At 46.7% G+C, this 20,287-nt stretch overlaps 1 protein-coding gene across 1 annotated transcript in view; it reads right to left on the reverse strand.

Moving 5' to 3' along the window:
- Positions 1 to 15,060, reverse strand: part of LOC141074888 (C-type lectin domain family 12 member B-like) — a 209,760-nt gene extending 194,700 nt beyond the window's left edge. The window contains exons 1-2 of the mRNA XM_073562196.1: positions 14,960 to 15,060; positions 7,690 to 7,818 (exon numbers count right to left, since the gene is read on the reverse strand). Coding sequence (XP_073418297.1) covers positions 7,690 to 7,818; positions 14,960 to 15,029 — 199 coding nt within the window. The 5' untranslated portion in view covers positions 15,030 to 15,060. The remainder of the gene's footprint in view (positions 1 to 7,689; positions 7,819 to 14,959) is intronic.
- Positions 15,061 to 20,287: the final 5,227 nt, after the last annotated feature.

Consider the following 20,287-nt stretch of genomic DNA (forward strand, 5'->3'; position numbering starts at 1 on the left):
GGGAGACACTCAGACTGTGACACCTGCTGTGGGGGCCCTGAGGGGAGACACTCAGACTGTGACACCTGCTGTGGGGGCCCTGAGGGGAGACACTCAGACTGTGACACCTGCTGTGAGGGCCCTGAGGGGAGACACTCAGACTGTGACACCTGCTGTGAGGGCCCTGAGGGGAGACACTCAGACTGTGACACCTGCTGTGGGGGCCCTGAGGGGAGACACTCAGACTGTGACACCTGCTGTGGGGGCCCTGAGGGGAGACACTCAGACTGTGACACCTGCTGTGAGGGCCCTGAGGGGAGACACTCAGACTGTGACACCTGCTGTGGGGGCCCTGAGGGGAGACACTCAGACTGTGACACCTGCTGTGGGGGCCCTGAGGGGAGACACTCAGACTGTGACACCTGCTGTGAGGGCCCTGAGGGGAGACACTCAGACTGTGACACCTGCTGTGGGGGCCCTGAGGGGAGACACTCAGACTGTGACACCTGCTGTGAGGGCCCTGAGGGGAGACACTCAGACTGTGACACCTGCTGTGAGGGCCCTGAGGGGAGACACTCAGACTGTGACACCTGCTGTGAGGGCCCTGAGGGGAGACACTCAGACTGTGACACCTGCTGTGAGGGCCCTGATGGGAGACACTCAGACTGTGACACCTGCTGTGAGGGCCCTGAGGGGAGACACTCAGACTGTGACACCTGCTGTGGGGGCCCTGAGGGGAGACACTCAGACTGTGACACCTGCTGTGAGGGCCCTGAGGGGAGACACTCAGACTGTGACACCTGCTGTGGGGGCCCTGAGGGGAGACACTCAGACTGTGACACCTGCTGTGGGGGCCCTGAGGGGAGACACTCAGACTGTGACACCTGCTGTGGGGGCCCTGAGGGGAGACACTCAGACTGTGACACCTGCTGTGAGGGCCCTGAGGGGAGACACTCAGACTGTGACACCTGCTGTGGGGGCCCTGAGGGGAGACACTCAGACTGTGACACCTGCCACACCGGCTGTATTATACACCGGGGTCCATCAACCCCAAATGTTCTGCTTTGTGTGGTCGGATCAGTTACTCATTTTCCTTTTTCTGGTTGCTCCAATGCTGACACTAAGGCCTTGAGTCCTGGAGATTGGCGTCTTCTGCTCCAGCTGTAATGTAGTCAGCGCTGGATACAAACGCCTCGAGAGCAGATATCAGCGTCCTAAAAAAATGCCACAACTTTTCAACTGCTCTGGACTCCACCGGTCACGTACGCGGCACGCCTGTCATATTCGCCAGTCATGTACGCCAGTCATGTAGGCCCATCATGAAAGACAGTCATGAATGCCAGTCATTTATGCCAGTCATGTGCACAATGTATGTACGCCAGTCATAAACGCCAGTCATGTAAGCCAGTCAGGTAAGGTAAGCCAGTCATTTACGCAAGTCATGTATGCCAATCATTTATGTCAGTCTTGTAAGCCAGTTATGCAACCCAGTCATGTATGCAAGTCAGTGAGCCTTTTATAGAAGCTATGTACACCTGTATACACCTCTGGAAGCCACCTATCGAAGCTATATACAGGTATACACCCCTGGGAACACCTATATATGCTATATACCCATATATAAGTCTAGAAATTTAGAAATAATAACAGAAGAGTTAGTAGCAGACTAAAAATTAGATCTTTGAGTGTAGTGTGGGCTCTTCGGATGCTTCCGGATTATCAACGACCAAAGGGGCGGCAAATTTTTCGACCGCCCCGGGCGCCACAAACAGTTGCTACGCCACTGCCCCCCACTGCCGCAGTGGCTGTGACGTCAGTGCTTTCTGATGTGCAGTTGGTCTCTTCCGAACCTGTTATATCCCTTCCTGATAAATTTTCAGGAGAGAAAGACCAGTTTAGGGTATTCAGGGAGAGCTGCAATTTATTTTTTACCCTGTGTCCCCCGTTGTCAGGGGAGTAGTTCCAGTGGGTGGGAATAACCATGTCCCTACTGCGAGGGGTCCTCAGACCTGGGCATTTTTTTATCCCCAAAAGCCCCAGAACGGTTTTCCATTGAAGCCTTTTTTGACAGTTTAGGTCTGATATATGACGAACCCGGCAGAATCGCAGAGGCTAAGATCATGAACCTGGCACAGGGGGGGTCGCACAGCTGAGGACAACTATACTGAGTTCCAGCAGTGGTCCACAGAAGTATGGAATGATGCTCTCAGGTGCCAGTTCCAAAGAGGCCTTTCCGAGAAACTCAAGGATGCCCTGGTCCTCCATGACGCCCCTTGTTTTCTGATGGAGGCCATGACTCAGGCCATACAAATGGACGGCAGAATCCATGAGAGACTTGGTAAACAGCAGGCCACATGTACTACTCCCTCGGAGCAGGTCCATTTAGCTGAGGTTAAAGTTGCCAATCTTCGAGTTGCAGAGAGAAGACAGAGACAAGATCTTGGACTTTATCTATACTGTGGTCTCTCTGGACATTTTCTTAAGAATTGCTCAACTCGTCCTCAAGCTATCAAACCATCGGGAGAACGTTTGAGTCTGGCTGATAGCCGAGGAGGTCACCCAGACTCCCAGGTAACTTTTTCTTCCTCTGATAAAGTACTGATAAATTTGATGATTTCCTTCAAGATTCAGGTTTTATCAACATTGGTGTTCATTGATTGTAGGTCTTCTGCTAACTTTATTGATTCAGGACTGGTTCTGAAATTAGGCTTAGGGACAATTAGATTGAAAAGATCCATTCAAGTCATCGCCCTTGACAAGACACCATAAGCTCACAACGTGGTCGAGAGAGCAACAGTGGATTTCACTGTCCAAGTGTGAGCTCTCCACTCTGAATCCATCTCCTGTTTTGTGTTGGATAATTTACCTGCTGGATTGTTACTGGGGTTTCCATGGCTGTAGATTCACAATCCAGTTATTGATTAGTGTCAGAAGGAGATTATGAAATGGAGCCCCAAGTGTTACAAAACATGTCTAAAAAATGTACAAATATGCTCTGCTAGTCTGGAGGGTCTTCCGGGGTACCTGAAAGACTTCAGAGATGTGTGTACGGAAAAAGAGGTGGAGATACTACCTCTCCATCGTCCCTATGATTGTGCTATTGATCTTATTCCTAGCGCCAAGTTGCCAAAAGCTCGCCTCTACAATTTGTCAGGGCCTGAACGAGCCGCCATGAAAGAATATGTTAGCAAAAGTTTACAGAAGGGTCATATCCGTTCTTCCTCCTCCCCTATAGCTGCTGGATTTTTCTTTGTTAAAAAGAAAGATGGGGGTCTCCATCTTTGCCTTGATTTCCGAGAACTAAACAAGAGCGCGGTTAAAAATACCCACTTCCACTCATCCCCGACCTATATAATCAGCTTCTGGGGGCGAGGGTGTTTTCTAAACTTGATCTTAGAGGGGTTAACAATTTGATATGCATCCGGAAGGGTGATGAGTGGAAAAACGCGTTTTTAACGACGGAGGGTCGTTTTGAAAACCTTGTCATGCCTTTTGAATTATCTAATGTACCCGCTGTTTCAAAATTTTATGAATTATATTTTCTCTGATTGCATTGGAAGATTTGTTGTGATTTACCTCAATGACATTTTAATTTTCTCGCCAGACTTGGACACTCACAGGAACATGTCCGTGTTGTGATACAGAGGCTAAGGGAGAAACTCTCTGTTTGCCAGATTAGAGAAATCTGTTTTTTTCTGTGCCAGAAATCTCTTTCTTGGGGTTTATCTTGTCAGCAGAAGGGTTTAAGATGGACCCTGGGAAGGTGCAGGCCATAATTGATTGGGTTTAACCTTGTGATCTTAAGGCTTTGCAGCGTCTTTTTGGGATTCGCCAACTATTACAGAAAATTTATCAAGGGGTTTTCACAGATTGCTAAACCACTTACTGACCTTACACGTAAGGGGCGAATCTCAAGATTTGGTCGCCGGCTGCTATCAGGGCTTTTGAAAGATTAAAAGAGTCTTTTATGTCAAAACCCACTTGGATCCAGCCTGATCTTCAAGAACCGCTCATTGTAGAGGTGGATGCTTCGGAGATCGGAGTGAGGGTAGTCTTATCGCAGGGGCCCAAAACTCTGACTAACCTGCGTCCATGTGCTTTTCTTTCTAAAAAATTTTCACCGGCAGAGAGAAATAATGATGTGGGTAATCGGGAGTTACTTGCTGTCAAATTGGCCTTTGAGGAATGGAGGCATTTTTTGGAGGGGGTGGTTCATCCAGTTAAGGTGATCACGGATCCCAAGAATTTAGCTTACATTGAATCGCATAAAAGGTTAACTCCTAGAGAGGTCTGATGGTCCTTGTTTTTCTCTCAATTTAATTTTTCTATTAAATTCAGGCCTGGGTAAAAGAATGTGAAAGCTGATGCTTTATCTCGTAGTCTAGATTCCATTTCTCCTCCAGAACCCCCATCCTCCATTATTCCTCAGGGTATTGTGGTGTCTACGGTAATTTTGGAATTGGAAGAGGAGATTCGTAAAGTCCAGTCATTGGCTCCTTCCATTTTTCTGGAGTCCAAATTATTTGTGCCTGTGTACCTAAGATTGCGGGTTACAGGAATTTCATGATTTCGTTTTAAGTGGCCATCCTGGGATTACTGCCACAAGGAAAAGCCATCGACAGACTTTTTTGGTGGCCATCAATGCATAAGGATATTAAGGATTTGTATCTGCTTGTGAAGTCTGCACACGCGCCAAAGTCAGTCATAGCTAGCTGGCTGGGGAATTAGCTCCATTGCCTATTCCAGAAAGACCATGAACTCATTTGTCCATGGATTTCATTGCAGATTTGCCTTTGTCTGATGGTAAAGCTGCTATTTTGGTGGAAAGTTGATCGATTCAGCAAAGAAGCTCATTTTATTCCTTTGTCAGGATTGCCTAATGCTGAGACCCTCTCCAGGTTGTTTATTTCTCATATTGTAAGGTTACATGAGATCACTCTGAACATTGTGCCTGATAGGGGAGTACAATTTGTCTCTAAATTTTGAAGAGCTTTTTGCAGTAAACTAGGGATTGACTTGTCATTTTCATCTGCTTATCACCCTGAAATCAATAGTCAGACTGAGAGGACAAATCAATCTTTGGAACAAATTTTAAGGTTCTTTGTGGCAGCGTGACAGGAGGACTGGTCTTCCTTTTTACCTCTAGCTGAGTTTGCTTTTAACAGTCGAATAAATCAATCTACCGGAACTAGAATCAGTTCTTAATGTCCTGGGGTGGAGGTCGCCGTACAGAGACTTGGAGATGTCTGGAGGGAGGTTCAGAAGAAAATTGGGACTACTCAGATTTGCCAAAAATGAAAGGCCGATAGAAGACGTTTGGTGGGTCCTGTTTTTAAGATTGGGGATAAGGTTTGTCGTCTAGGAACATTAAACTTAAAGTGCCGTCAGCGAAGTTGGGTCCAAAGTTTATTGGTCCATATGAGATCCTAGAGGTGGTCAATCCTGTGACATTTAGATGAAAGCTTCCTCCATCCCTTCGCATCTCCATAAATCCCTATTAAAGGAGTATGTCCCTTCTGCATTGTCTTCTTCATCCCCACCTCCTCCGCTTTCAGTAAACGGTGGCCTGGAGTATGAGGTTCAGAGGGTTGTAGATTCTCAGAGGGTCCGTAATTCCCTCCATTACCTCATCCACTGGAGGTGATACGGACCAGAGGAGAGATCCTGGGTCCCTGCTTGAGATGTGAAGGCCGATCGGTTAGTCAGGGCTTTCGATCTAAAATTTCCTGGGAAGCCTGGGGGTCCGGTGGCCCCCCTAGAAGAGGGAGTACTGTCACAGTTCCACCCCTCAGGGTGTCTGGGATGCAGTTACTGACAACTCGGTCGTCCAATCCAGTACAGGGGCGTGCTGAAGCTGTCAATACTTTGATGGACATCATGGCCATCCAATCTGGTACTGGGGCGTACCGAGCTGTCAGTGTGTTGATTGACAACTCGACTAGCCAATCTGACTGGGAGGCATCGGCTGTCTCAGGTGTTCACTATCCCGGGTAATTGCAATGCCTACTTAACTGAGCAGCTTTTGCTAGACCTCTGCCAGATGTACATTCATCTTGTGAGGTTTGTGCTCCCTGTACCTTGTGTTCTGTTTGCTTGATCTGTTGCCTGACTTTGGACTTCGTTCTTTGTTCTGACCATTCACCTGTTTAACCCCTTCAGCTCTGATTCATTAACCTTCCGGTACTCTGACCTCAGAACATTACCTGACTACACTTTTGCCTCTTCCTTCTGTGTTTATGATGCACCCTCCTGGCTTCTGACCTTGGACTCCTTGACCCCTGCGACTCACGGCTTGGCCGTGAGAAGTGACTAGCGTCACAGTTTATACCTTAAATTGAGGAATACCTTTAAAAAAATGTGAAGAGCTGAAAAAATAAATAAAATTTTAGATTTTTATCAAAATTTCCATTAAAACACAATTAATGAACAAATAATGTCAGACACATAAATGGAGAAGAAGGTGATCGATAAAACCACTCTAGTAGTGATGTATATATCTTCATTGAAAACAGATACAGAGAAAGACAAGAGAGGAAGGAGAACTTTGCACATGACATTCACAGAGGTTTGGGTACTTAATGTGCGCTTCACATTAGGCTTCGTCAGAGGACTTTACCCACAACACTGAGTCTGTACTCTGTCAGGTGCAAATTGCTCCCACCTCTCTTGCGTCTCCTCACACATTGTTTATTTTGGGCTCTTTGATATCTCTGCATTGAAAATGGAAGAATATGAATCAATTAGTGCCAATAGTTAATGTTATGTGCAATGTCTGTTTTGTGGATTTTTTGCTCTCCAGTTACGTGTCTTACCTTGTCGGTTCAGTCATTGATTTCTAATGATATTTCACTAATTGTGTCTATCTCTTCAGCTCTCACAGTCTTTGTGTCAGGAACACCGCACTGCACTTGCTCACTGAGCCAGGGCGCGTGTCCTGAGTACAAAGACTGTGCACAAAGATACCTGCAGAGCGAGCAGCAGTGGTGACAATGCATGCTCCAGGACCTGAATCACGTGACTGCTGGGGGCGTGGCCTAAGGTCCACAGAGCTAGGAGGTGCTGTGAAACTCCTAGAAGGGTAACTACAGGACAATGTTACCAAGGAGCATAGACAGAGACAGAAACCAAATCAAGCCGAGGTCAAAGCACGAGATAGCAGGACAGTACCAAAGGGCTTAGACAGAAAGAATAGTCAGGACGTAGCAATAGATCAGAAAACCAGAACGGGCATTAGACAGTACAATAGGGACAAACTGTAACGGAGTAACAATAGCCAAGCCAGGAGGTCAGAACCAGAAAAGACAATGGTACCAAAAACGAGAGACGGAGTACAGAGTGAAGGAACAAGCCGGGTCATACACGGGAAGCAAACAAACAATGCAGAGTACACACATACCAGGGGTCAGACACACCAGAATAGCAGTATAACTGACAGAGAATGCCAGTATGGAGTGAGCATAAATACTCCTCCCAGATCCAAAGAGAGGCCGGCAATGTTAACCCTGTCAGAACAGGACATTAACCATGTCCTGACCATGACACTTTGCATTCCATTGCTAGCTTATATTGTGGATGTATATATTTTTGTATTTAGGACACTGATGTGGATTTTAGTCTTCAAATTAGTTTCAATTGGATCTGCATATAATCTGGATGTAAACTTTACCTACGTCACACGCACTTCTAAAACTAACACTGATACTGCAATACCTGTCCTGAGTCGCTCCACCGGGCCGGATGGTTGAATTGATGGTTTTGTTCTTATTTTCGGTGGGTTTGGTCCATTGATGTTCTCATACATAACATCCCCATACTCCGCATCATTCTCCTCTAAGTCACCTGAAAGCAAAATGGAATAATTCTCAGATACAAATCTAATCAGGAACACGAGCTAAATATTTGCATCTGGTCAGGAGTCAGACTTTTTGGGTTTGGCCTATATAAAAGAGCTTACAGAAACTTTATGTAAAGTGTAAGTTAGTGTCAGAAATGTGGGCTATCCATTCTCTGTGTTTTATGCTGGAAATCTCATCCTCGTGACAAGCTATGACCCAACCAAACTGCCAACTCATCTGGTTGGATGAGTTACATCCAACCAAACTCCATCTAATCACAAGTTGCACCCAAACAATACCTGCCCCATCACAAGAGACACCCAACAAACCTTGTCCCATAACATACCACACCCAAACATGCTTATCTAATGACAAGACATGAACAAACTCTGTCCCATCACAGGACACACCCAATAAATTCTGCCCCATAACATACCCCACCCAAACATGCTCATCCAATGTTAAGGTATGTCCAATCTATGCCCCATCACAGGACACACCCAATAAACCCTGCCCCATAACATACCACACCCAAACATGCTCATCCAATGTTAAGGTATGTCCAAATTGCGCCATCACAGGGCACACCCAATAAACCCTGCCCCAGAACATACCACAGCCACACATGCTCATCCAATGACAAGGCATGTCCAAATTGCCCCATCACAGGACACACCCAATAAACCCTGCCCCATAACTTACCACACCCAAACATGCTCATCTAATGACAAGGCATGTCCAAACTCTGCCCCATCACAGGACACACCCAATAAATCCTGCCCCATAACATACCATACCCAAACATGCTCATCTAATGACAAGACATGTCCAAATTGCCCCATAACAGGACACACCCAATAAACCCTGCCCCATAACATACCATACCCAAACATGCTCATCTAATGACAAGACATGTCCAAATTGCCCCATAACAGGACACACCCAATAAACCCTGCCCCATAACTTAGTAAGAAAAATATGTCACAGAAAATAGTTAATACATAACATTTCCCACATGTCTACTTTACATCAGCACAATCTTTTTAAACAGATTTTTTTTTTGTTAGGACGTTATAAGGGTCAAAGGTTCCAACAAAATTTACAGTGGGGAAAAAAGTCTTTAGTCAGCCACCAATTGTGCAAGTTCTCCCACTTAAAAAGATGAGAGCGGCCTGTAACTGACATCATAGGTAGACCACAACTATGAGAGTCAGAATGAGGAAACAAAGCAGAAAATCACTTTGTCTGATTTGGGAAGATTTATTTTACAAATTATGGTGGAAAATAAGTATTCGGTCAGCTAAAAACATGGACGATTTCAGGCTCTCACAGACCTGTAACTTCTTTAAGAGGCTCCTCTGTCCTCCACTCATTACCTGTAGTAATGGCTCCTGTTTGACCTTGTTATCCGTATAAAAGACACCTGTCCACAACCTCAAACAGTCACATTCCAAACTCCACTATGGTGAAGACCAAAGAGCTGCTCGAAGGACACCAGAAACAAAATTGTAGCTCTGCACCAGGCTGGGAAGACTGAATCTGCAATAGGCAAGCAGCTTGGTGTGATGAAATCAACTGTGGGAGCAATAATAAGCAAATGGAAGACATACAAGACCAGTGATAATCTCCCTCGATCTGGGGCTCCACGCAAGATCTCACCCCGTGGGGTCAAAATGGTCACAAGAATGGTGAGCAAAAATCCCAGAACCACACGGGGTGAATGACCTGCATAGAGCTGGGACCACCGTAACAAAGGCTACCATCAGTAACACACTACGTCGCCAGGAACTCAGATCCTGCAATGCCAGACGTGTCCCCCTGCTTAAGCCAGTACATGTCCAGGCCCATCTGAAGTTTGCTAGAGCGCATTTGGATTATCCAGAAGAGTATTAGGAGAATGTCAAATGATCTGAGGAAACCAAAGTAGAACTGTTTGGTAGAAAAAAACTCGTCATGCTTGGAGGAGGTAGAATGCTGAGTTGCATCCAAAGAACACCGTACCTACTGTGAAGCAAGAGGGTGGCAACATCATGCTTTGGGGCTATTTCTCTGCAAAGGGACCAAGACAACTAATCTGTGCACATGAAAGAATGAATGGGGCCATGTATCGTAAGATTTTGGGTGCAAACCTCCTTCCATCATCAAAGGCATTGAAGATGAAACGTGGATAGGTCTTTCAGCATGATAATGATCCCAAGCACACCACCAGGGCAACGAAGGAGTGGCTTCATAACCACTAACCACTATAGAGGTCCAGGATAATATCCTGTGTAAATGGGCCTAATGAAGGCAATAGATCTACTCTGAAACGCGTTGTCTGAAATAAAACCTCGGTTTCTCCCTATCATCACTCATTTGTGGTTCATCTGGTGTTGCCTGTCATTAGCCATTCCTTTTTTCTGTTGAATATTTCCATATCCATTGCTGGACTCTTGCGCCCTGGAAGTAGTGGTTGGCGCTGTAGCCAGTCACAAGGGAATCAATCCTGGCCTTCCTCAGTGATGTCTGTCCTAGCACAACTCAAGCTGGGGAGCAGCTTTATAATAAATGCACCGAAGTTTCATGTCTCACTGATCCACACTATGAACCACCTCTATTACTGGGAGTCGGCCATTCTCTGTGTCGGATGTCAAGCTGACAGCCGGCACAGAGAAGCTGCAGCACGCTGGCTCCTAGGGATCAATTGTACTGGTGTCTATACAGATGCCAGTACAATTGAAGCTCTGACTGCCGGGTCAGAACAACGCCAACAGCGTGATCAGGTCATGTGATTAAGCTGCTGACGTCACTCACTGGCGCCCAGAAGGGCGAACACTGGTGGTAAGTCAGTGCTCCTGTGGAGCTGAAGAAACCACAAAATATGAGAGATATGAGAGATGGGGGGTACATAATGTGTGTGGGGACTTGGAGTGTGGGGGGTACATAATTTGTGGAGGGATGTGGAGTGGGGATGGGGGTTATTTAATGTGTGGGGGGATTTGGAGTAGGGATGGCGGGTACTTAATGTGTGGGAGGAATTTAGAGTGGGGATGGGGGTTATTTAATGTGTGAGGAGATTTGGAGTAGGGATGGAGGTACTTAATGTGTGAAAGGATTTGGCATGGGGATGGGGGGATTTAATGTGTGTGGGGGGATTTAGAGTGGGGATTTAATGTGTGTGGAGGGATTTGGAGTGGTGATGGGGGGATTTTAATGTGGGTGGAGGGATTTGGAGTGGTGATGTGGGGATTTAATGTGTGTAGGGGACACAAAATGAGTATATATTAGTGATGAGCGAGTATACTGGTTGCTCGGGTTTTCCCGAGCAAGCTCGGGTGTCCTCCAAGTCTTTTGGTGTGCTCGGAGATTTAGTCTGTGTCGATGCAGCTGCATGATTTGCGACTGCTGAACAACCTTAATACATGTAAGGAATGCCTGTTTGTTAGGGAATTCCCACATGTATTCAGGCTGTCTAGGAGCCACAAATCATGCAGCTACTTCGACACAAAGTAAATCTCCAAGCACACCAAAATACCCGAGCATGCTCGTAAAAACCTGAGCAACGAGTATACTTGCTCATCACTAGTATATATGTATGAGGAAACAGTATGGGGGATGGGTGCAGACACGGGTAAATGTATGTGGACACAGTATGAGTAGCGATGGGAAAAATGTATGTGGACACAGTATGGGGAGTGAGGTTGATGGGATGTATGTGGACACAGTATGGGGAGTCGGGGGTATGTGTGAGCAGACAGTATAGAGAGTGAGGGGGTAAATATATGAGGAGACAGTATGGTGAACAGATGGGATGTTAGAGGAGACCGTATGAGGAAGGAGAGGAATAGTGTGAGGTGACAGTATATTGCAGACATTTTTATTTAGGAGCATTATAATGACACGTCTATCTTTAAGGGGATCATGTGGAGATTTGCTGCAGAAGACCGGAGAAGATGGATGGCTACAGAGACAGCTGTGGATGCGAAAACTCATCATGGGGTCTGGACAAGAAGAAGAAAAGGAGACCGACTGCAGAGATGACATCATCTATAAGGTACCTGGATGTAAATATTATTTGTGATACTGACTAATTCTCATGTTTTTATTTGTTAGGAGCATTACAGGGGTTGTCCAGGTCTGTGATGAATGTCACGGTCACGTGTGTCTGGACGCAGCGAGTACCGCAAGGCGAACCCATATGACACATGTGACCCTGGATACACCGCCTCCAGTTGGGCGAATTTAAATAATAAGATGTGCAGCTGGATACACCGCCTCCAACTGGCGAATTTAGGTATTACACATATGTATACAATTGTCTGGAAACCCCGCCTCCAGTAAGGTGAATTTAAATAATAAAGGGGAACCTTGGGTAACATTAACAATGATGGGCCCTGCGATAGGGAATAGGGATGTGGAGACCTCCTGCACTCCCCTAAGGCAGAGTCCCTGCACTCCCAATGTTCCCTATGCTGTTCCACACCGGGCGACGCACAGGAACCTTAAAACCCTGACTTGCCCTGACCCTAAACCCTCACTAGGGAATTGGTCGGTGCGGAAACTAATCCCACCACTGCACTAAACACACACAAGGGAAAATGACAATACAGGGGGAACACCACTTAGCTTTGCTCTTTTGCATACGCTCCTAGCAAGAGCCCACCACCTGCGTGCATCTTCTCCTCCACCCGGATCCATCACCATAACCGAATCCATCACCATAGTGCAGCCTTGGAGCAGAGTCCACCACCAGTTGCAGCTGCCCAGTAAACAGAGTCCCAAAGATGAGTCCAGCTTCTGCCAAAAAGTCCTGCATGCTTGAGTCCAGTTTTCAGCAACCAAGTCCAGCATGCTGAGTGCAACTCTCACCATCATCGCCACTCCACCAAGCCATGCAAGCACCTCCTGCTGACACCATAAACTGCAACTCCACCATGCCTTGCCAGCCCTCCATGCAGACTCCATAGCTGACTCAACCCCTCTGGCTGGGCTGCCCAGGACTCTCATTCAGCTCCTTCTTTCACCCAGGCTTCCTTGAGAATGACTCTCACAATATCACCAACAGTGATTGAACACACCTGACTCTCTTTTATAGAGCCTCACACCTGATTTATAATTACGTGCACATTAAACCAAAGAAACTAAAGTGCACTACCGCTCACCACCACCGGGGCAACTTAGAATGAACGACACCAACGGTAGTAATTCTAATGGCCACCGGGGGCAATCACACCACTTTGGCACCAAGCCAAAGGAAAAAAGTTCACTTTGTCCATTTAGGCTAAGTGCACACGTACCGGAACTCTTGCGGAAATTACCGCGAGAATTCCGGAATTCCAGTCCGCGGGAAAATCGCATTTTAAATTCCCGCGATTTTCCCGCGGAAAAACTAGCATTTTCCAAGCGTAATTAGCTTGCAAAATGCTAGCGTTTTCCAAGCGATCTGTAGCATCGCTTGGAGAACTGATTGACAGGTTGGTCACACTCGTCAAACACATTGTTTGACGAGTGTGACCAACTTTTTACTACTGAGGCTGCCTGTGCGGCATCAGTAGTAAAAGATAGAATGTAAAAAAAAAAAATAAAAAACGGTGTTATTCTCACCCTCCGACGTCCCACGCAGCCGTTCCCAGTCCTTTGCGAAAATGCCCGCGATGACGTCAGTTCTCGCGGGATTGCGACGTCTCGCGGTAATTCGCGATGACGTCGCGCGAATGACCGCGAGACTTCGCGATCCCGCGAGAAGGGACGTCATCGTGAGCATTTTCGCAAAGGACTACTGGGACCGGGAGCGTGAAGAGAAGCGGAAAGGCTGCGTGGGACGTCGGAGGGTGAGAATAACAATATTTTTTATATTAAATTCTATTTTTTGCAGGGATATGGTGCCCAAAGCCCGGAGGACAGTCTCCTCTCCTCCGGACCATGGGTACCATCCGCAATTGTTCTGCTTACTTTCCGCATGGTGTGCACAGCCACATGCGGGAAATAAGCGGAACAATGCATTCCTATGGGTGCGGGATCGCCGCGATTCCGCAAATTAATGAGCATGCTGCGGTTTTTACCGCGAAGCGATTCCGCCGCGGTAAAAACCGCAGCATTAGCACAGCATTGCGGAATCCCATAGGAATGCATGGGATGCTTATTTTTCGCGGCAAAATCGCGTGGTTAAAACCGCTGCGGAAACGCGAAAAAAACGCCACGTGTGAACTCAGCCTTACTTGTCAGATCCACCTTGGATCATGACAATGAGTCTGCAGACATTCTATGTGACTGCAGACTTCTGAATTCTCACAGTGCTCACTGCACGCTGTCAGGATTCTCTCATGCCGGTAATTTACAAATTTACATACATGCGGTCACATGCTGACTAGACATGTGTGGCCTCACTCAATGATAATGAACCAAGCGAGGCCGGGCACGTCTAGTCGGAATGTGGCCAGAAGTATATAAAGCACATGCTTGTGCTGACATGACCGTGTACTCTTGCCACCGGTACGGGAGAATCCTAAAAGTGTGCAGTGCATTCGTTGTGAGAATTCAGAAGCTGCAATGTCAGGATTCAGCTCTGCAGGTTCCAGTACTCATCACACGGACACTTCACTCATATGCGATTTTCATAGTTATGGTCCTGTGACAACGAGCTTCTCTTCCTGCTTCTCTCAGATTCTCACTGAACATTGAGAGCATTAGGGAGAGCAGCTCGTGGGTACATGACTAAGTGTGCAGATCGCATGTGTGCGGGGGGGGGGGGGGGGGCGTGAACTGAATTCTTGCCCAGAAAGCCGAGATACACCTCTGCATTCACCAGTGTCTCAGTTGGCAGCTTTCTCATGGAGAGCCCAGGAGCACTTAGCCGAACCAGCATTCCTGCGCTATGGGGAGTCTGCTGAGATGGGTTACAATATAATTTTTTTCATCTAATGGCCATGTATTGTGGGTGACACACTGTAGTCTTGTGAATGACAGATTTCCTAATCTAAGGTTATTTTACTGACAATAAAATTTCTTACAAAAATGTGCCGTGGCTGGCATAAAAACACCAAAAATGTGCCAAAACTACATGATGAATCTGGGTGTAGAAAAGATATTTAGAATAACGTCTAATACAAGTCTCATCTATGAGTCTACAGAAATCCAGCCCAGTCCCCAAGAAGACGGGATGTTACCTGAAGCATCCATCATCTTCAGTGGAATCTCAGCGAATCTCAGGTCGGCGTAAGTCACAGCCTCGGCCATGTGCGTCCTGATCACCGGGGGAGAATAGAGAAGGAATTACTGTAACAGCAAATGTATGAAGAAGAAAGAGGAAGGAAGCTGACAAATAGAATAATGAATATATTATACAGCCCACAGATATCACAGGACTCGTACAGCCTACGTGTCTCCACCGATAGACCGACAATTATATTTTGTATGTTGTATTGTACCTGTATGGGGCGACTGGTGATGGAATGTTCCTTTCAAATTGTCATGATCCATGCTGGATCATGACAAATAAAAGCACATGTAACCTTTTTTTTTTCCCTTAAGCTGTGTGCTTAAGTTTGGTTTTGCCCCCCGTGGCCATTAGGATTATTACACAGAGGTGTTTTTTGTTCTATTTTGCCCCCGGTGGTGGTGAGCATCATTGCAATCTAGTTTCTTTAGTTTAGTGCATGTGATGTAAAGCAAGTGTGATTGCTGGCTCTTACCTATAAAAGAGTGTCAGGTGTTGCAATCACTGTCAGTGATAGTGTTCATTTCAACCATCCTTGGTGGAGGAAGGAGCTGGAGAATGTTCCTTGCAGCACTGTCTTAGCCCTGGTGTGAAAGGAGTCATAGGGGATTTCTTTGTAGCTCTGACAGAGCTTGGTGGCAGCGATTCAGGATGAGAGCTGCATGCTGGTGGTGGACTCTGTTGCCAGGAGCAAATGCAACAGAGTAAAGCTAAGTGGTGTTTCCCTGTTTGTGTTTTTCCTTAGTGTGCATTAGTACAGCGGTGGGGCAGTGCCTGCGCCATCCAGCACCCTAACAAGGGATAGGTGTAGGGTGCCCTGGGGTGACAGGTATCCTGATTGGCGCCCGGTGCGGAACCGGCGGAGGGAACGTTAGGAGTGTGAGGGACACTGACTCAGGGGAGTGCAGGAGGTCTCCAAGTCCCCGCTCCCTATCACAGGGCCCACAGTTGTAACTGTTGCCCCTTTCCCCGTGCCTTGTTGTTTTAGTACCGGCCTGCGTGCCCTGTCACACAGGACAGTTACACGTGCCATGTCTTGTTGTCTGAGTTATCGGCCTACGGGTCGTGTCACACAGGATGGGTTCACGTGACATTATCACCAACCATAACATTTTTCTCTGTTGAGCCATGGGCCAAGTGCAGACCAGTGAGCAGTTGCTGCTGGCCCTCACTGAGGTTAGTGAGGAGCTGAATTATGTGTTTCAGCAGCACCTGCAGCAGAATTATAGGTCTGAGGCTTATCCTCTGCCTCAACTAGAGGGGCCATATACGGCTTTGCCTAAGATGTGCCGTGGAGTCCCGGTGGGGAGCAGGACTTGCTTATACAGGCGGACATACACAGGCAGGTGGGTGGAGTCGATGTCCCCATGGTGCTGCCTGGTGTTCCCCAAGGTGAAGTGGTAGTGCCCTGTAGTGAGTAGACTAATGATTTAGTCCTTGGCACTGATGCCGAAATTTCTGTACTATCAGAGAAGCTGTGTTCCTCTGGTCGTGTGGAGGAAGACGACCTGTGAGTGTATATTTCCATGATTAAGCCCTTTCAGGGTGAAACGCGTAGGAAAGTGCTCCCCTCCATATGCCTCTTTATGTTGTTTTTACTTGATGGTAAGAAGATTTTATATTTTCAATAAAGCAATTGTTATTTTATCTCCTGGAGACCCTGGAAAATCTTTTTCTATGTTGTGCATATATTTCCTCCTCGCCCTCAGAAGGTACTATGTCAGCAGAGGTGATGGTTGGCGAGGTACCTGAGGGCATACTGGTGCTTGTTAACAGTGGAGCAGAAGTCAGACTGGTGGATGCTCAGGTTGTCCAGACTCATAGTCTGAGGTGTTAGACGCTGGACAAACCCATAAGTGTCCAGGCCATTAACTCTGTCCCACTGAGCCAGGGGGGGTTAAACCAAGTCGTAGAAGACATTGAGCTGCATAGCGGACATCAGGATGTGTCCCAGCCATACTACGTCTTGGAGGGAAATCCAGCACCTATCGTTGTGGGCCCCCCTTGGTCTAAAAAACACAACCCGGTCTTAGATTGGCGGACTAGGGAAGTAGTCAGCTGGGAGCAGTCGTGTGAGGGCTGCTGCCTAGGGGCTACTGTTTCCGCCATCTCTCTACTAACGTCCCCTTCCTCTCCTGTGAGAGCAGCGGAGGGGCTGCAGGAGAGTAGGGGCAAGGCTCAACCCTCGCCATTAGCCAACCCTGGGAGGCGCAGACCTCGTGGTGGAAGGGGTTGGAGGGTGGTGTTTCCCTTGGTGAATTGCGGGGGTGTGAGTGTGGTGACACATGGGGACGCATCTGTTGTCAGTGCCAGAAAGAGTTCACCCTATTTTGACAAACGAATGTGTGGCAATAAATGTTCAGGTCCGGACCTGTGTGTGAACGAGCATGTATGGGTGGCCACCAAAAACATCCAGTGGAAGTGTGTTGTGGGGGTCTGGAATTCTCAGGTGATTGGGCTGTATCTGGTGTCGGCTATCCAGGGCTCGGAGACTTACCAGCTGGAGTTACCCACATACTTGCCCATACACCTCTCGTTCCCCAGATCGGTGCTTTGGAGATGGGTGGTGCCTCCGAAACATACTTTGCCAATACCAGCGGTGCTCGTTTGTCACCAACTTGACATGCAGGTAGTTGCAGGGGTGAACTCTGGTTCTGGGCATTCCTGCTGTAGGTGGTTCCCTGATGAGGAGCGGTCTTGAGGGTCCAGAGGCCCCTCATTAAGGGGAGGGTACTGTCATGATCCATGCTGGATCATGACAGATAAAAGCACATGTAAACTTTTTTTTTTCCTTAAGCTGTGTGCTTAAGTTTTGTTTTGCCCCGGTGGCCATTAGGATTATTACACAGTGGTGTTTTTTGTTCTATTTTGCCCCCGGTGGTGGTGAGTGTCATTGCACTCTGGTTTCTTTAGTTTAGTGTATGTGATGTAAAGCATGTGTGATTGCTGGCTCTTACCTATAAAAGAGTGTCAGGTGTTGCAATCACTGTTGGTGATAGTGTTCATTTCAACCATCTTTGGTGGAGGAAGGAGCTGGAGAGCGTTCCTTGCAGCACTGTCTTAGCCCTGGTGTGAAAGGAGTCATAGAGGATTTCCTTGTAGCTCTGACAGAGCTTGGTGGCAGCGATTCAGGAGGAGAGCTGCATGCTGGTGGTGGATTCTGTTGCCAGGCGCAAGTGCAGCAGAGTAAAGCTAAGTGGTGTTTCCCTGTTTGTGTTTTTCCTTAGTGTGTATTAGTACAGTGGTGGGGACAGTGCCTGCGCCACCCAGCTCCCTAGCAAGGGATAGGTGTACGGTGTGCTAGGGCGACAGGTTCCTGATCGGTGCCCGGTGCGGAACCAGCATAGCGAACGTTAGGAGCGTTAGGGACACTGACTCAGGGGAGTGCAGGAGGTCTCCACGTCCCCTTTCCCTATCGCAGGGCCCACCGTTGTAACTGTTTCCCTTCCCTTTGTCTTGTTTTAGTTACCGGCTTGCGAGCCGTGTCACACAAGACAGTATCACGTGCCGTATCCTGTTGTTCTAGTTACCGGCCTGCTGGTCGCGTCACACAGGACGGGTCCACGTGACACAAATATATTATATGATGAGCAATTATTGGTGGTAGAGACTGGGATGGGTTTTAGACAGAGTGGGGTCTTGGCAAAACTTTAAAGTGGAGCCACAAATGCTCACATATTGTATCATCACACAGAAACCTTTTGGCTGTATTCACATGCGCTGAGTTCAGGCGGTTAAACAAGTGTGATTGACAATTTTGAAGTCATTCAATACTTGTTTCCTGACCTCTTTACACTGGTTGAGGAAGAATCATGGGGACAGAAGAATCACTAGTAGATCTAATAATAATAGTAGTAGTCCTCCATATAGTATACTGTGTCCCATAGTTCTCTATACAGTATAATGTGCCCTTTAGTTCTCCATATAGTATACTGTGTCCCATAGTTCTCCATACAGTATAATGTGCCCCATAGTTCTCCATATAGTATAATGTGCCCCATAGTTCTCCATATAGTATAATGTGCCCCATAGTCCTCCATATAGCATACTGTGTCCCATAGTCCTCCATATAGCATACTGTGTCCCATAGTTCTCCATATAGTATACTGTGTCCTATAGTCCTCCATATATTCTAATGTGCCCCATAGTTTTCCATATAGTATACTGTGTCCCATAGTTCTCCATATAGCATACTGTGTCCCATAGTTCTCCATATAGTATACTGTGTCCCATAGTTCTGCATATAGTATACTGTGTCCTATAGTCCTCCATATATTATAATGTGCCCCATAGTTTTCCATATAGTATACTGTGTCCCATAGCCCTCCATATAGTATACTGTGTCCCATAGTTCTCCATATAGTATACTGTGTCCCATAGTCCTCCAAATAGTATAACGTGCCCCATAGTTCTCCATATAGTATACTGTGTCCCATGGTCCTCCATATAGTATAATGTGCCCCATAGTCCTCCATATAGTATACTGTGTCCCATAGTTCTCCATATAGTATAATGTGCCCCATAGTCCTCCATATAGTACAGTGTGCCCCATAGTCCTCCATATAGTATACTGTGCCCCATAGTTCTCCATATAGTATAATGTGCCGCATAGTTCTCCATATAGTATACTGTGTCCCATAGTTCTGCATACAGTATACTGTGTCCCATAGTCCTCCATATAGTATACTGTGTCCTATAGTTCTCCCTATAATGTGCCCCATAGTCCTCCATATAGTATAATGTGCCCCATAGTCCTCCATATAGTATAATGTGCCCCATAGTTCTCCATATAGTATAATGTGCCGCATAGCTCTCCATATAGTATACTGTGTCCCATAGTTCTCCATATAGTATACTGTGTCCCATAGTTCTCCATATAGTATACTGTGTCCCATAGTTCTCCATATAGTATACTGTGCCCCATAGTTTTCCATATAGTATACTGTGTCCCATAGTTCTCCCTATAGTATACTGTGTCCTATAGTCCTCCATATAGTATAATGTGCCCCATAGTTTTCCATATAGTATACTGTGCCCCATAGTCCTCCATATAGTATAATGTGCCCCATAGTCTTCCATATAGTATACTGTGCCCCATAGTTCTCTTTATAGTATAATGTGCCGCATAGTTCTCTTTATAGTATAATGTGCCGCATAGTTCTCCATATAGTATACTGTGTCCCATAGTCCTCCATATAAAATAATGTGGCTCATAGAATAGACAGGCTTTATTTAAAGGAAGAAGCCGTCTCTTCAGCAGTGTCTGTTGTTCAGGTGG

The sequence above is a fragment of the Dendrobates tinctorius genome, unplaced genomic scaffold, assembly GCF_039654945.1.
Source record: "Dendrobates tinctorius isolate UK_male_01 unplaced genomic scaffold, ASM3965494v1 ptg000342l, whole genome shotgun sequence".
Taxonomy (NCBI): domain Eukaryota; kingdom Metazoa; phylum Chordata; class Amphibia; order Anura; family Dendrobatidae; genus Dendrobates; species Dendrobates tinctorius.